This window comes from Vombatus ursinus, unplaced genomic scaffold, assembly GCF_900497805.2.
Source record: "Vombatus ursinus unplaced genomic scaffold, bare-nosed wombat genome assembly UNPS02014812.1, whole genome shotgun sequence".
Classification (NCBI taxonomy): domain Eukaryota; kingdom Metazoa; phylum Chordata; class Mammalia; order Diprotodontia; family Vombatidae; genus Vombatus; species Vombatus ursinus.
The window spans coordinates 56,357,813-56,376,032 of record NW_020954590.1 but is presented as its reverse complement, the minus strand read 5'-3'; the positions used below and the strand labels follow the sequence as shown (position 1 = coordinate 56,376,032).

Sequence of the window (18,220 nt, the reverse complement as noted above, 5' to 3'; positions counted from 1 at the left end):
TATTGGGACAGTGGATGTCAGTTATTCCACAGAAATAGACCTCTGTAATATATCTGTAGTACAAGATTTCCTCTGTCCCTTTCCCTTGAAACTTTCACTTTAAAATGAGCAGTGAAGTCTTGTAAGACTCCAGTTCCTAGTCTATTTGCTTCCTCACTAACCTCCCTAACCTCACTAACTAGGTCTGGAAAATGTTCACCCTCACAAATTAAACTATCTTAACTCACCCAGTTACACATCAATCAGAAGCAAAGTTAATTAACATTTAGCCCTTCTACTTTGACTCCTTACTTTCAGGTTCTTCTTGTTCCTTAAAGCAAAAGACTACTTTAAGTGAGGCTGTCTGTATTTGTCTATGAGAGAAAGAAGGATGGAGGGAGAGAGAAAAATGGAAAAATGACAATAATAACAAACAGCATTCATATAGGTCTTTAAGGTGTGTAAAGCTCTTTACAAATATCAACAACCTGAGAGGTAGGTATTCTTACTGTCCCCATTTTACAGATGAGGAAACTGAGACAGACAAAGGTTAAGTGATTTGCCCAGGGTCACACAGCCAATAAGTCAGACTACATATGAACTCAGATCTTCCTGACTCCAGAGTGCTGTAGTCTTTTTTTTTTTCACTCCATCCCTTACCACCAACAAGGAATTGGGGTATAGTGGAAAGAACACTAGACTCAGAGTCTGAAGACCTTAGTTCTCCCACTATCTATGTGACCTTGAACAAGTCTAGAACTTGATTTTCTCATTTGTAGAGTTCATTGTGCTAGGTACCCTTCTAAAAGATATGTCTTGTATGTATGCATACATACATACACACATATATATACACATGCATGCATATATATACATACATACACACATATGTGTGTGTCAAAGGAATGGACAGGCATAAGATCTCATCCTTAGTGTGATGGGGGCACTCGCTTCTGAAGATACATCAATCCTTTCAGGCCATTCAAACATAACAATTAATTACTGCTCCAATGTACTAAATGATATCCTGATACCCAGAAAATATTAAATCACCACAAAAAGAAGTGGTCAGCCCACATCCTGGAAGGATCTGGCTGTGATTGCATTAGTTCTCCTCGGAATTCCTACATAAAGCTGAAAGGAAGCAGGTGCTGATAAGAATTTATCATTGAAAGGTGAGTAATTATTCTACACCACAAACAGAAGCCATTCTCCAAGGTCATACCCTGACTCTCCTTACCTTGTGAACATCTAGAAGCCAGGGGAGGGACAGGGTGTCTGACTCCTGATATGCCGACCTTGACTTTTCCCAGGAGTCCTTATTCTCAACCTGCCACATTGAGTGAAACTTGGGCCTTCGGCCAAGGCTGAGAGTGATTGCTTTTGATCTGTAGTCTCGCTGTATGTATGGCCCTGTAATCTTTCCTTTTCTGCCACCAGGAGCTGGGAAGCAGGCCTGCTTGCCAGTCTGCAGTGAACTTTAGAACTTCTAATTTTAACATGAGATTGCATTACCTTGGTCTATTCTTATCAAATAACCTGACCCAAGAAGGTGGTTTTGACTTATAGACATCTTTCCATTTCAAAACCGCACTAATGGGGCAGGGAAAGATCACATCCCTTTCGTCTCCTCTAAAGCCTGTCTTCCAGAATTGGAAGTTGCATATTTTAAAAATCTATCCTACTTAGAAGTCTCTTTGAAAATGCATGAAAGCAAAGGGGATGGATTTAAGGCATAGTGACACTAATAATGGGGGTTAGCAGTGAAATATTTCACAAATGAAAGACCATCCATAGTAAAGGTCAGACAGTTCCACAACCAGGGAGCAATTAGGAGTCAGTCATGAACTGGAATGTCAATGTGAAATCTGGAAGAAAGAATCCATAAGAATAGAATACCCAGAAAGCTGAAACTCCCATCTGTGTCCTTGCCTCTATAAGTATGGAAGGAAGGAAACAGGCATTTATTAAGCACCTACTATGTGCCAGGTATTGTGTGCTAAGTGCTTTATAAATAATATCTTATTTAATCCTTACAACAATGCTGGGAGGGAGATGCTGTTATTATCCCCATTTTACAGTTAAGGAAACTGAGGCAGAGGTTGTAACTTACTAGGATCACACAGCTAGTTAGTGTCTGAGGTAGGATTTGAACTCAGGTCATCCTTCCTGACTTCAGGCCCAGTACTTTATCTACTGTACCACCTAGCTGCCTCTAGGCATACATTGGAGAAACTATGGAAGACTGATAAGGATCATTTTAGTCATTTGTTAAGGCCTAGACACCAAGAGGAAAATAATGGCTACTGTAAACACAGTTATTAGTTAGCAGCATTGCCTGAGGTTGCTTTATTTAACACCAAACACCTGGGTAGAATTCAATCAAATATTTGGAATGTTTTTCAATTTACATATGGATTTTTGTTACTATTTTATCATAGCCTGAGTAATTAATAGTCAATCAATAGTCTAGGATAATAAACTGAAGCTGAAGCTGGAAGTAATCATCTGGCCCAAACATGCCATTTTACACATAGGGAAACCAAGGCCCAAAGATTCTATGTAATTTGTTAAGAGGCAACCAAGTAATTAACAAAGACAGGATCTGAACTCAGGCATTTTGTCATCAAATCCAGTGCTCTTTCCACTAAACCCTGCTGCTTTCCTTATAAAAACCTATAAAAACTCCTTCTGTTCAGTCATGTCCGACTCTTTGTGGCCCCATTTGGGGTTTTCTTGGCAAAGATACTAGAGTGGTTTGTCATTTCCTCCTCCAGTTCATTTTATAGATGAGGAAACTGAAGCCAACAAGATTAAATGGCTTGCCCATGGTCACGCAGCTAGTAAGTATCTGAGGCTGAATTTGAATTCAGGTGTGCCTGACTCCTATTCTATCCATTGTGCCACCTAGTTGCCTCCATAAAAACTTCTACAACACCAAATTTGCAGATTATAATAACTATGTGTACAGATCTGAGCAGTGTAGAGTCAGAAAGACTTGAGTTCAATTCCTGATTCTGATGCATACTAGCTATGTGACCACGGGCAAATCCTTTAACCTCTTGGAGATTCAGACAATTCTCTAAGACTACAAATTAGGGAGGAGTTGAAATCATCAGCATCAGTGAAGGAGTTTCTACACCAGGAATCCCTCACACTAATGACATAATAGGTTTGGGAAGAAGAAAAAAGGAAGAGATGAAGGTAGGATACAGTGTTCTATAGATTTTTCAGCTTTCTATAGCTTTAAGATTTCAAGCTTGTGGTTTAAGCAATGATTGTTCCATGGGAAGGAGGGCCAGGCAGTAACTAGAACCCTAGTTCAATATCTCAGTTTAAGCATAGTCCAAAAAAAATGCCCTCAAACCTTGGATGAAGCCACTCTTCAATAGAGTAAAATTCACTCTTGGGCAGCAGGATGACAAGACCTCTTCATTCCCAGCTCAGAAAAGGTGGGGTAGGTAGATTAAGGTAGGAGAAAGAGGACAAAGAATCATCTAAACAGGAGGAAGATGGTATATTTAGTAGAATCCTAGAATCTTAAAGCCAAAGGAACTTTAGATATCATATAACCCAATCCTTTTATTTTACAGAGTAAGACCTTAGTTGCAAATTGACCTTAATCACCTTTATATCTGAAATCCTTAAGCCTTCTTATATCAGTAATAAACTTTATAAACAAATATAGAAGCAAAACAGATATGTAATGTGTGAATAAAATCCATGCATAAATAATGACCTTCAAAGTCATATTTTAGACTACCTATCAGCACAGTGACATGAAGATTCTGAGACCCATTCTGACCCTAGCTTTTGAACTAAACATATCAATGAAGGCTTTCCCTATGGAAGTATTATTGGATCATTCTGTACTAACAGGGTACTTTCTGATTGTGTTGGACGGCATTTCATAAGCTTTGTGCCCATGGATCAATGGTTTTAACCTGTTCAACCTAATTGAACTGTCCTGAAATACTGACAGATTTTAGTTTAAGTCTTTTCTTCAGTTCATCCCAACGTAAGGATACTAATGACCAGGGAAACGAATAAGGAGCAGACAATGGGAGGGAAAAGAAAGAGAAAGTGATTGACTGGATAGTTAGCCACTTAATAGAGTTGACTAGATTTATATGTACATTCTTTTTGAGATGATCCAATTCATCCTTGTTATAGGGTAACATTAACCGCCATTTTTTGTTCACCTAGATGATAAATCTTTCAGTATGGAAAATCAGTAGCCCATAATCTTTACATTGCATATATCTGCAATAAATCTCATATAACTGACTGTAAAAACCTGGCAGATGGGTTTTATGAATACTTTTCTAGAATACCAAAAGGAGACACAATGAATGTTTATTCAGAGGGTATTTTGTGGCATGTCAGAGAGGGGAGGTGACCGTTTCAATTCTAGTTTTTACTTCTTTCACATTCTCATTCGAAGTCCTAGTGAAAATTTTCAGCATACAGCAGAGACTACCAAAAGGTTTTAGCTTTATAGTTGGTTATTTCCTTTTGGGAGTTTCAGGGATTTCCATTTATTTAACTTTTGAAATGCTTTTAAATTCTTGAGCATGGATAGACATATATATTCAGTAATTTCAGTTTCATCCTCTATAAAATAAAGGGCATGGGTTAGATGATATCTAAAGTTCCTTCACCTTTAAGATTCTAGGAGTATAAGTATACCTTCTTCCTCCTCCTCAGATGATTCTCTGTTCTATTTCTTCTACCTTTATCTACCCACCCCACCTTGCCTGACTGCATAACACAAGCAAACCAGAAAGACTTTGAATACACACCTAGCAACAGATTACTTGTCTGTTATCAAAAAGTCAACTTTGCTCACTTCATAGAGACTCATCACCAGAAAAGTGGTCACTTGGTAATGATTTTTTTTCAGCCACAGCAACTTATGACAACCATAAACAAAGGAGTCGAGAGGTCTCCTTGATGGAGAGAGTACCTACATCAATGAAGTCACTGATCCTTGAAAAATTAGACTAAGAAAGATCAGATCGACTTTCTAAAATCCAAGTAGTGCCTGAGAAAAAATATATGTGTGCGTATGTAAAAATTTTAGATTTCCTAAGGTATAGTCCCAGTCATGTCACTTACGTCACTTCTTTGATCAAAAAAATTTGATGGGCTCCACATCGTCTACCCAATTAATTCTAAATTCCTCATCTTGGCATGCAAGATCCTTCACAGTGTGATACCAAGCTACTTTCTAGCCTGAACTCTCTATATAAACTCTACATTCCAACCAAGTTAGACTGGTCACTGTTGACTAAACACACATGCTTGCTTCAAAGTCTTTGCTTGTTTCCTTTCATCTGCCCTTCAAAATCTTACCATTCTTCAAGACTCATCTCAAATTTATCTTTTCTTTATGATTCTGTGAACCAGATGTGATAGCCACCTCCTTTGTACCCCCCTTAGCATATTGTGCCCTTCTTGTGGGCCATATCATATTCTCCCTTGTATCATGGTCATTTGTAAAACTGTCTTTTTTTCACTCCACCCATAAGTTTGTAAGTTCCATGAAGACGCGGAACTCTGTCTTATTCATCTTTTTCTCCTCTTTGTCACTCCTAGCACAGTGCCTTGTACATGGTAAGTGCTTAATTTGTTCAATTAGATTAAACTGAATCAAATTCCTAGTTAATTCTCTTTCCATAGGAAAAGTAGAGACAATGATAATTTTTCTGTATCAAATCTGGATGGAAAGTAAATTTCATTTAACACTGTGCTTTTATCCAGACTACATCAGGATATGTATTTCTGGGAAAGAAAATTTAATGTAACCATGAACAAAAGAGAAAATTCTGTGTTCCAGCATAAGATCCCAATGAAACCTGCCTCATTTCTATTGTTCTTAATGTGGACACAGTTGAATGTCCACAGAAGTGCTATGTTACATCCTGTGGTCTACCATCAAAAGACAATGAAATAAACAAGATTTTTCACTGTTCCATCACAGGAATGTGCCTAGCTTTAAAAATGTTGTAAAAAGGAATATTTTCATTATGCTATTATTTGCTAATTAAATTAGGCCAATGTTTAGTGGCTATGGAATAATGTAATTTACTATATTGAATAATTAACCAATCAGATTGTTCTTATTTTCTGAAACAATGGATTGACTAAAATATTACTATAAACAAAATAGATTTTGTTAGGCATAATCCACTTTGTAAACAAATGAAATTAATTCTTTGCCTGACTTAAGCCTCAAAAATGAAAGACTGAAACTGAACACATGCTTCCAATTCTTGTTCTCTTACTAATATGGCACTTAATATAAAAGTTATAATTTAACCTACCCCCAAGTATTCCGTACTTGAGACTAAATGGCTCTTAGAAATATGTTCATCAACAGATGGGAACCACTTATGGCCTCATAAACTCAAAAACAAGTGAAATTATCTCAGCAAAAGAGAAAGAGATTACAATAAAGCCTCATCTGGTTATCTTGGATAAAATTAATATATTGCACGTTGGTTTTCATCTTAATGAAATGGGGCTAGTAATCACTTTTCTTCATATTATTTGAATGCTGAAAGAACAAGTTCATAGAATTGACTCTTTTAAACAGTCAACAAGTATCTATTAAGCGTTTGCAAAGTGCTTTTTAGAACTTTGCAGCATGGTTCCTGCCCTCTAAGATCTTACAATCTTATTGGAAAGACAAGACTGAATATAAACAGCAACAATTTGGAGTGCAAAATAGAGTTTGGCTACCAGCCAATTGGCCTGATACAAACTATGAGAGTTGCCAAGGTTCTGGGAAAGAGGATCAGCAAAGACTTGGCAGAGTTTCATGGGAGAGATTTTTTAGCTAGACTTTGAGTGATGGATGTGATCTGAATTGACTAGGAAAGGCAACTTTAATGGGGGCAATAGCATGAGGAAATGCACAAAAGCAGAAATAGGCATCATTTTGATAGGATGCTGAAAAGACCAACATGACTAGAGTGTACAAGGAATCCTACTGAATAATAGAAATGAGATTAGATAAAGTTTTAACAGCCAGGCAGACTAATTTCTTTAAGAATGCAATATATACAATACAAGAAGTTTTTGCTTTCAGACCACTATGGGAGGCACAATGTGAACTCAGGTCTTCCTGAATCCAGGTCCAATGATCTATCTACTACTCCATACTGGCAATCTTGTTCCTACCTCAACATACGAGTAACGTAAGTTACTCTTTCTTTGGAAAGAAAATGACATCTTAATTGTAAAATGCAATGGCTAACATCAGTCTTTATCATCCTTTACCTCTGCAGCTTTTGATACTGTTGACCACATCCTCCAAATGGATATCCAGAAACACCACACCCTGTTGGTTCTCTTTTTGTATCTCTAACCATTTGTCTTTGTTGGCTCCTCATACTTTCCCCAAACCTAAATGTGGATATTTGTTAAGAGACTATCCTTAGCATTTTCTTCTCTATACTTTCTCTCTTAGCAATCTCATTCATTCCCATAGCTTCAACTACCATCTCTATATCAATGGCTTGCAAATCTGTGTATCTAGTACATACTTGTGGAAATATATAGGGTCACAATTTTAGAACTGGAACAAGCCTTAAAGGTGATTTGGTCCAACCTTCTCATTCTACAAATGAGTATACTGAAGCTCAAAGAGGTTGCCTGGGATTACAGATGGTAAGTGGCAGAACCAGCATTCAAACTCAGGTCCTCTGACTCCATATCAAGTGCTCCTACCGACTACAACATGCTGTATAGTCCCTCTGCCCAGGGAGCTTACCTGTCTGGTATCAGGACAAGACACCAACACAGATATCCATAACACACATTATGTGATAAGCACATTAGAGTTACAAAATAGAATGCTCTAAGAGGTCAGGGTGGCAAAGCCATATTAACAAAAGGAACAAAGGAAGACTTCCTGGAGCAGATTATATTTGATTTGGGTGGTAAAGGGTGTGCAGCAATTTATTAAGCAAAGATGGAGAAGGAGATGCTATACAAAGAAAATTGGGTGATCAAAAGCAAAAGTTCTTGAGAGTATAGTCTGATTTCTGGGGGCAATAATAAGTCCTTTTTGGCTAGAGCACAGAAAAAGTAATTTGACAGTAAGGTTGGAAAAATAGAGTGACAGTAGATTGTGGAATGTTAGTGCCATGAAAGGAAATATGAACTTGATGCAGTAGAGTAGGGAGCCACTCAAGATTTTTTGAACAGAGGGATGACATGACCAAATCTATGCATAAGAAAAATTGTTCTGGTAAAAGTAAGCAGAATGAAATGTAAGTGAGGAAAGAAGCAACAAGAGGCAAGATAGACTATAAGGAACCTATCACAGTCCAGATGAAGGCAATGAGCATCTATACTAGGGACTGGAATAGAGAGGCGAGAATGGACAATGCCAAGGGAGAATCAAATCCATCTAGTCATATATGGGGGGTGAGGAAGAGGTGAGAATCAGAGATAATCCCAAGATTTCAAATATGGGAAATTTGGAAAATGGCAGAAAAATGAAGTCAGAAGAATGAATAGGTAAAGAAAAAAATAAGCTCAGTTTTAGACTTGTGAAGATTGAAATACCACTTTGGTATCCTGCTGAAAACAGTCCTTTGGGTTGTTTGAAATGGGAACTCAAAAGAGAGATCAGTACTAGATACACAGATTTGCAAGCCATTGATATAGAGATGGTAGTTGAAGCTATGGGAATGAATGAGATTGCCAAGAGAGAAAGTATAGAGAAGAAAATGCTAAGGATAGTTTCTTAACAAATATCCACATTTAGGTTTGGGGAAAGTATGAGGAGCCAACAAAGACAAATGGTTAGAGATACAAAAAGAGAACCAACAGGGTGTGGTGTTTCTGGATATCCATTTGGAGGATGTGGTCAACAGTATCAAAAGCTGCAGAGGTAAAGGATGATAAAGACTGATGTTAGCCATTGCATTTTACAATTAAGATGTCATTTTCTTTCCAAAGAAAGAGTAACTTACGTTACTCGTATGTTGAGGTAGGAACAAGATTGCCAGTATGGAGTAGTAGATAGATCATTGGACCTGGATTCAGGAAGACCTGAGTTCACATTGTGCCTCAAACACTTAGCTGTGTGATCATGGGCAAATCATTTATGCCTCAGTTTCCTTATCCGTAAAATGGGGATAATAATAGCACCTAACTGACAGAGCCATTGTGAGGAAGAAATGAGATAATATTTGTAAAAATATTTGCAAAATTTAAAGTACTATGTAGATACTAGCTAATATATTATTTGCAAAGGATTGAAGAGGAAGTAAATAGTGAATGGTGGGGAAATGGAGGGATAGGAATAAATAGTTTATCAAGGATTTTAGCAGTGAAGGAGAGGAAAGAGATGAGACTGTGGCTTCTTGGTGTTAAAAATTCAAGGGAAGTTTTTAGGGGATTTTTCCCTAAGACTGTAAAGCCCTGTTCATTAGGTAGCACAGTGGATAAAGTTCCAAGTCTTCAGTCAGGAATACCTGAGTTCAAATCCAGCCTCAGACACTTACTAGCTGTGCGACCCTAAGGAAGCCACTTCACCCTGTTTCCCTCAGTTTCCTCATCTGTAAAATTAGCTAGAGAAGGAAATGGCAGGTCACTCCAGTATCTTTGCCAGGAAAATCCTAAATGGGGTCACAGAGAACCAGACACAACTGAAAAATGCCTGAACAACAACCACAAAAGATGATACTGAGGTTTCACTGGGGAATAATCAAAGGTCTAGTAACAGAAGTTGGGAATGACAGCTTGTTTGATAAGTTCAACTCACTGTTTGCTTGCACAAAGTGAAAATGCTTACTTAATTTATGTGTTATTTTTAATCTACCACCTGAAGAATTCTGTTATTTTATGGTGAAGAAGCTTGTCTCACTTTGTCCTATCTACAGTTATGTTATTGTTGTTGCTGTGGCTTAATTGGATGATTTTTAGATGTTCAGAAGGGATGAGGGATCTATTTCTTCATGAAGCCAGGTTGTGTCATTCACCTGGAATAAATATACACCTGAGCAAGCAAATTATAACTGCCAGTATCAAATGAAATTCAGTGTTATCAAAGTTGAGAAAATCCAGAGGGGCTGAGAACCACATGCAGCAAAACAAACAGCTTAAATAAGAAGTAAAACACATTCGAGGGTGCTTTGTACTAAATAATAGGGAAAGTTTTAAAGAAGTAATTAATACCTATATTCTAAATCTTAATTGTGAAACATTTACTAACAGAAGGCAAAACAATAATAATCATAACTTAACACTTTATCCATAAGCCTAGATCACACTCTCCCACAAAGGCACACAGTATCTGTGGGGTACAGTGGGTATAAACTTACATCAACCTAACAATGAGATACAAGAGTAAGGAAACCATGGGCCAACTCACAAATGCAGGCCTTGATGTCTTTGGTCCCTCTAGAAACCAGTCTACCACATATACCATATGTCACTTTCTGGATGGGAATGCTCATCTTTTGGACCTGGTCTCCTATTGGATAAAGTCATTTCTCTGCTATTTTTGAAACACTGAAGCAGAATTTGGTTATTTTGGCAAATAGTCTTAAGCCTGGGATCTGCACAACTTTTTTAGGACTGCTCTCTTTGCCAGGACATTACACTCTTTTGGTGAAAAGCCATTTCTTTAAGACAAGGATCTACAGAGCTTTTCAGATCTGCTCTGTGAAATTTAAGGGGTTTCCCTTCTTGAACAATAGCAGACAGTAGAAAGAAATGTAGGAAAGCCTCTAAGTTCTCTCAAGCAGTAGATGGTCCTAGAGAGAGCAAGACAGCCTTTTCCTAATCAGTTTTTCAAATATCAGACTTCTGCTTTCTCCAGTCAGCCCCCAACACCAAAGCTTCTCTTCAGTCAGATCAGTTCCCCATACTAACTGTAGAGCTTGTTTCAACTCAAAGCAGCCATTGTTATTTTCTTCTGTCTCTACTCTGTTTTTCTGATTCTGTTGACTTCTCAACTCCATCAACTTCCCAGCTCCATCGCTTTTGTCTTCTGGCTTCTGTACACATCTTCTAATATCAGCTTCTACCTTCTAATTCCCCAGCTTCTCACCCTAAAACTTCTATTCTGGCTTCTTCTGACAGCTTTTTTCTCTCTATCTCAAAGCAGTCATGTATAGTGATCCACCTCTATCTTAGTTTGAGAAATCTAAAGTCTTCATTTCTGTCAGATATGCCACAGATAATCAATATGCATTTTTTCTATAGTGCCCAAACAGTTCTTTGATTCACAGTTTCTGAGCAATAAACATCAAAGGCTTTAAAGTTTTTTTTTAAGTTACATGTTACATAACTTATATGTTATATATAGTTCCTGAGAAACAATGTACTTCTACCACAAGTCAGTACTTTTACCTCAAAGGAGTTGCTTTTTTCTCAGGTCCTCTCAGATCTGTTCCCTTCCCCTTCAAGCTGATTTTCTCTGGGTAACTCACACAAATGTCCTTTTTCAGTCCCTTTCAGGAAATAAAATGTACACATAATAAAAGGGAAGTACTGCACATAAAAAAGAACTGTGTCTGTCTAATTGATTTACAACAGTGCTTAACACAGTACCCTCAAAAAGACAGGCACTAAATAAGCACTTTTACTAGGAAAATGAGGAATAGGCATCCTTCTAAAGACATGTTTTCTCATTTATTACTGTATACTAAAGTATAGGTTTTCTCCAGTTTACTGATTCAAGTAACCAATGTTATTTCAGCACTGAATGTATGAGAACATTCTAATTTCAGAATAATAGACCTACATGGTGCTTTTATTACCTATATATCTTACCTAGCTTTGTGGTCAAAGTCTGATATTATTTTGTTGGTTTTTTTTTTTTAATTTTAAAAATGGATCAAGAGAGTGCTTATGAAATGGTTTTGGGAAAGATAAGAATGTTAAATCTTTGGCTCACAAAGAAAGCACTATGTAGTCCTTAACTCTGACCCAAAGGAAATCTTAGTGTATTGAGTTAAGGCCCATTGGATGCCTCATGGAATTAGTCATCATCACATCAGTCAGTCAATGGATCTTCACCATTTATTAAGCACTTACTATGTTCTAGGCAGTGTGCTAAACACTGAGGATACAAAGAAAGACAAAAGACAGTCCCTGCTCTCATGGAGTCTAATGGGAGAGACAATGTGAAAACAACTATGTGCAAATGAGATACATAGGATAAATTGGGAATACTTAATAGATGGAAGGCTTTAGCATTAAGGGATCAAGAAAGGCCTCCCATAGGAGCTTAAAATTGAAAGAATTTCACATTAACATGCTACAGCTGCTCATAAATAATGTATTGGGTCTGGGGAGGTGGTGGTAGAAAGAATGTGGTCTGCTGAATGAAATATGTAGGACTTGAATTTGGAAGAAGCAAACTGTAGTCCTGATTCCATAATTGACTTACTGTGAGGAAATTTATTTGAGTAAGTTATTTCACCTGTCTATGCCATAATGTTGCCATCTGTAAATGAGAAAGCAAAAGAATAGTCTTGCCTCTTCAATGTAACTTAGAGGGAATTTGTAATGATAAATCTATAAAATATATTGAACTCCTTGAAGAAAGGACTTATTTGTCTAGATGTAGTGATGCTCTGTTTGTTTTCAGTCTCTGATGGTCTTGCCAATCCAGAGTAACAACACTACACTAAATAGAAACTTTCCATTGATTTTTCCACATTCGGTTACATCCCTGGCCTTCATATTTTAAGCTTCTTAGAGAACAACAAACATTTTGACTGCAAGGGAAAAAAACCATAGGGGAATTAACTTCAGAATGAAAAGAATAATTGTAAAATCACAGCTTAATTCCTCACATCCAAGAGAAAAGCCATACAAATGAGCACATTGAATCAACATGTACAAATAGTCTCATTCGATAAAGAGTGTTAAATTGGAAGAATCTTAGAGTGTGCTAAGAATGAGAGCTTGTGAGTAGGTAAAAATCACTTTACTCTTAGTTCCCAAAGTCTTTATTATTCTTTCATCTTAACATTTTTTACTTTCTTTCTCTTTCCTAACCTTTATTCCCTAGTTCTCCCTTTCATGTGTCCCATGCTAGAGTCTAATTAGAGTGTTTGCCATTTTCTTCTACCACAGGTTTCTCACAACGTTCCTCCTCTGTGCCCTTTGTTATATTATTCCTTAAGCCTACAATGTTCTTCCACTCCTGTCCCATCCCTATCCCCACCAACATTTCTACCAATTTGAACTTTGCCCCTTCATTTAAGGCATATATATGGCAATGTGGTAGTGTAAAGGAAGACCTAGGCTCAAGACCTACCTCTGAAACATGCTGGCTATGTGATGATATGTTGCAGAAAAGTTGCTGACCTGCATTGGCACAGAGAGTTTACCCACCCAGGAGTTCCCTCTATCAATGAAATCCCAGGACTATGTTCTCTTCCTATCATGTGTATCCTTTAAGGACCAATTCCAATATCATCTCCTTTGTGAATACTTCCTTCATCCCATTTCTCAGAAGAAATGTTTGGACCCGGACTTGGTTTGCTCCTCTCTAATAAAATTTATTAAGCATCATTTTGTATTGCAGTTTTCTCTGTCAATGTCATCCTCCATCACTAGAATGTAAACTCCTCAGGGTGACTATATCCTAATCTCTGTGTCTTGCCCAAGGCTTAACACAGTGAATGCTCAGCAAATAAACATTTTTTGAAATTTATTCAATCCATAATTCTGTGCAATATTACAGAAACTGGCTCTCTTCATTCTAGAGGATGTTCTAAAATGACCAATGTCAGCACATGTTTGTAGGAGGAGATACAGACACAAAGGAAATTCTAGACATAATGACCAATGTTTACATTATACAAAAGCAATTTTCATTTGTTTTGTTTTCATAGCACAAAGTTAATGCATCTTCCCTCAAAGATGATGTGTGTGACCTTCAGAAAAGAGAATCTCTAATCTGAGATCTGGAAACCCAAGATTAAGTCCTGGAAATTCAGATATTCAAGAATCCTCAGGACTTAGGGTCAAGGACAGGACATGTCTACAGATTCTATAGACGTTCAAGAAGGCTTCTTTCCAGACCCAGTATTATATTTCTTTTGTTACTGATCCTAAGTTACTTTGGTGGGCAACTTGGGGGATATGAATTGAATTAAGTCTCCCTACTTCCAACACTTACCCAGCACATCTGAGAACCCCTAGAGGTTAAACTTGTCCAATTTCCATATCTTTAAAACTATCACAGACAAATCCAATACTTCTTTGGCAGTGGTGACCCAGAGAAGATCTTTTAATTCTAACCTGAAACCCCAATTATCTTGAGAATTCTTATACCTTAGTAGTGAGTACCAAAATCCTAAGGTAATATCAAGGCAACAAGATCATCCTGCAATCATTAGGGAATACTTTCACAAAACAACAGAAGAAGAATTGGTGTAAGGAATGCCCAGATGAGAAAACTCTCTCTGCCAAAAGAGGTTGCTGCTTCTTCTGCAAATTAAAGTGTTAAAGAGTTGCCTAGATCACTTAGAGGGCAAGTGACTTGTCTAGGGTCATACAGCCAGCATGTTTCAGAGGTGAAACTTGAACCCAGATCCTCCTGTCTACCAAGCCAGCTCTCCATCCATACCCCATGCTGCCTCTGTAGTAGCACAGAAACATTGTGAAGCATGACTCTATATGAGTTAGATAACTCAGAATAAGTGACGGAGGAGAGAAATTAATACCCTTCCAAGAAAGGTTTCAAGCTAGTCCTGAGCAGTGGTTCTTAAGTGTTTTTTGCTCAACACAGAATTATATTTCATCACAAGGAATCAGGACACACTACAGAAAAGCAGGAGATTCACACATGTACATGTGATTAAGAGTTTGAGTTCCATACTATTCAGGGGAGATTTGCACATGAATGCTAGTCTAAGTTCAATACCATTCATGGCCCTCCTAGCTAAATTTGGTATAGATTACTACCCCAAGGCAAACCACTCTCCAGAGCTACCCAGTATATTCTTGAAGGGGATTTGCTTGCTGTACAGCAAGACTACAACGCACTCTTTTGATGTTTTGTATTATTCTCTCATCCATAATTAAATGGATCTTAACTTGTTTTCTTTGATCTTATAATTGTATGGCTTGGCTTGCTATCTCATTAAATTCCGTTGTTCAACAGTTATTTATTGGGTCACTTCTGTGTGCCTAGTTTGATACTGTGAGTGTACAAAGATTTATCAATACACAGATCCATCATTCAAGAAGTTTATAAATCTAACTCAGTTTTGGATATGTTGAATTTGAGGTGCTAGTGGAACAATCCAAATAAAGATGCCCAGCACATAGTCAGAAATATAAGACTGGAACTCTAAAGACAGAGAATCATTTGTGTAGTGGTGATCATCAAATTTATGAGTATATGTTAGTCTTCTGATGAAATCGAATAGAGGCAGTGCATGAAATACCAAGCTATTTTGATAGCTTACATGAAACCTGTTGTCTGCAGCGAGTTTTGAAACAAATTTGTCTAGTTCACTATAAATACAGTCACCTTCATGGTCATATTTTAATAATTTCTTATTTTGTATTTCAACAGGATTCCAAGCTCCAGGTTCTAAGGGAGCTGAAGCCAAACAATGAGAGTTTTATAATTACTAAGACATTCTCTGGGTCCCTGAGTGAGGTCGGCCACTTAAAAGAAGATGCTCAGGCTTCAAGTGAGACAATAAACTCACCAAATGGCAAGTTGTATGAACGACATCAAGTAACCAAGTCCCTTTTCAAAAAATTTGACCAAATAACTTGGCCATTGGACACTCACCCTTTGAACAAGAGTTTAATCATAGGTGACAAATGGAAGAAAACTGATGTGGCTCAAGAAAAAAGGAGAGCTTTCCTTCAGGATTTTTGTAAGAAATATGGGGGTGGGAACCATGACCAATCCCATCTTTTTCACATGGTATCCAGAATCTATGTAGAAGATAGACACAAAATTCTCTATTGTGAAGTACCTAAGGCTGGCTGCTCTAACTGGAAAAGAATTCTCATGGTGTTAAATGGCCTAGCCTCTTCTGCCTACAACATCACTCATAATGCTGTGCACTATGGAAAACATTTGAAGAAGTTAGATAGCTTTGATTTGAAAGGGATATATACCCGTTTAAATACTTACACCAAAGCTGTTTTTGTTCGTGATCCCATGGAAAGGTTAGTGTCTGCATTTAGGGATAAGTTTGAACACCCAAACAGCTACTACCATCCAGTATTTGGAAAGGCAATCATTAAGAAATATCGACCCAATGCATACGAAGAAGAAATAAACAATGGATCTGGTGTAAAATTCAAAGAGTTTATCCACTATTTGCTGGATTCTCACCGCCCAGTAGGAATGGACATTCACTGGGAAAGGGTCAGTAAACTCTGCTATCCTTGTGTGATCAACTATGACTTTGTAGGGAAATTTGAAACTTTGGAAGAAGATGCCAATTACTTCTTGCAGCTGATTGGTGCTCCAAGAGGGCTAAAATTTCCAAACTTTAAGGACAGGCACTCTTCTGATGAAAGGACCAACGCAGATGTTGTAAGACAATATTTGAAGGATTTATCCAATATGGAGAGACAATTGATCTATGATTTTTATTATCTAGACTATTTGATGTTTAATTATACAACACCACTTGTATAGCTGGCATCCACTAACTCTTCCTCATGATAATGTGCCCCGCTAAGTAACTATATCTTCACCTTGGTTCTCGGTATTGAAGAAATGGAACTAATGCAATTGTCTTAACTGAATGGAAATTTTGTCAAATAACATGACACCAATTGGCACAAAATTATATGAAAATCACATAAAGGAGATATGTAAACAACTTGAATGGCATGAAAATGTCTAGAAAAGAGCTACGTTTGCATTATGGATTATAGTGTGGAAGCAATAACACATCCAGCTGTTGCATTAGCCAACACATCACTCTTGTAATTCAAAAGCATCTAAAATAGCATGGTTTTTTGTTGGTTTCTAGGATCCATTGTCTAAAGTGCATGGATTTATTTTTTACTGTCTGTGGCGTATTAATAAAACCACTGGACAGTTTTGTAACTCACTCAAAGCTTTCATATCAATTGCAATGATAAATCAATTTTGAAATGATATTTTGTACCTAAGCATTTTAATTTAGATCAGAATGCATTATATGATATACAATATGAGAATGTAGCAGGAAAACCAAATGAGGCTATGGCTTTGTATATTTAGCAGCCAATAAAAAATGCACAACCTGCTAAGATCAAAGTAACAAAAACAACCTTCCCCTTCAAAAAAAAAACTTATGGGAATTGGTTCTGTTTTCTTTTGAGCTTACTAAGTAGAGACAAAATGAACACCACCACTAAAGGTCTCCATTTTTGAAGCATGCTGTTGAGATGTTTAAGCCTCCTTAGATGTAAATGTGCTCTTAATTCTGGTTTAATTGGGCAGGGGGGAAATTGTTTCAGGATGGAATAATCATAAAAAACTGGAGTTGCCACTCTAAATGTAGGCCTCCAACAATAACAAAGCCTTGTAAGTCTAATATTTGAATCAAAGCATCATGTGCCCAGATTTATATGAGGAATGTGTTCCAAGAATAGCTTTCATTTTCAGTGTCTAATTATTCAGCTTGGGAATGACTGGGTTTAAAAAAAAAAACTAATACACCACTTCAAAGATAGGTTATATTCTAGAGAATAAACATCATGAGTGCCCCTAGAAAAGTTTTTAACAGGCTTATGAATAAACAAATTAACATATTTTCTTCTCAAGTTTAAATATTCTATAATAACAAAGTCAAATGCCATTGTTTGCAGTATATGAAATCAAAGACTTTGGGAAAATAAGACCATGTGGTGCCCGTATGAAAGATTTTAATACATTTTGTAACTTTTTTTTTCTGCTACCATATAAGGCACCTAAATGAGAAGATACTTTCTACAGGGAACCTAATTTTATTTGTTGGATACTTTTACCAGGTTAAGGACCCCACACTGTTTTTATTCAAACACTATTCAAATACCTTCCTGCCCCCCCAAACTCATATTTTCATTCAATCAGTAAATTTTCAAAAACTTCTTTCCAAGGGAAGGAGGAGTTAACGTTTCAAAATCAATGGACCAAATAGTTACCCTTACTTGGTTTATTTTGATTTGCCATTTTATGCTTGAGTATTCAAGAATTGCTTCACTCTTCACACACACACACACACACACACACACACACACACACACACACACACAC

General features: G+C 37.2%; 1 protein-coding gene across 1 annotated transcript in view; it reads left to right on the top strand.

Annotated features, from left to right (window-relative positions):
- Positions 1-16,630, top strand: part of LOC114053711 (carbohydrate sulfotransferase 9-like) — a 283,467-nt gene extending 266,837 nt beyond the window's left edge. The window contains exons 6-7 of the mRNA XM_027876841.1: positions 381-436; positions 15,625-16,630. Coding sequence (XP_027732642.1) covers positions 381-436; positions 15,625-16,630 — 1,062 coding nt within the window. The remainder of the gene's footprint in view (positions 1-380; positions 437-15,624) is intronic.
- The last annotated feature ends 1,590 nt before the right edge of the window (positions 16,631-18,220 follow it).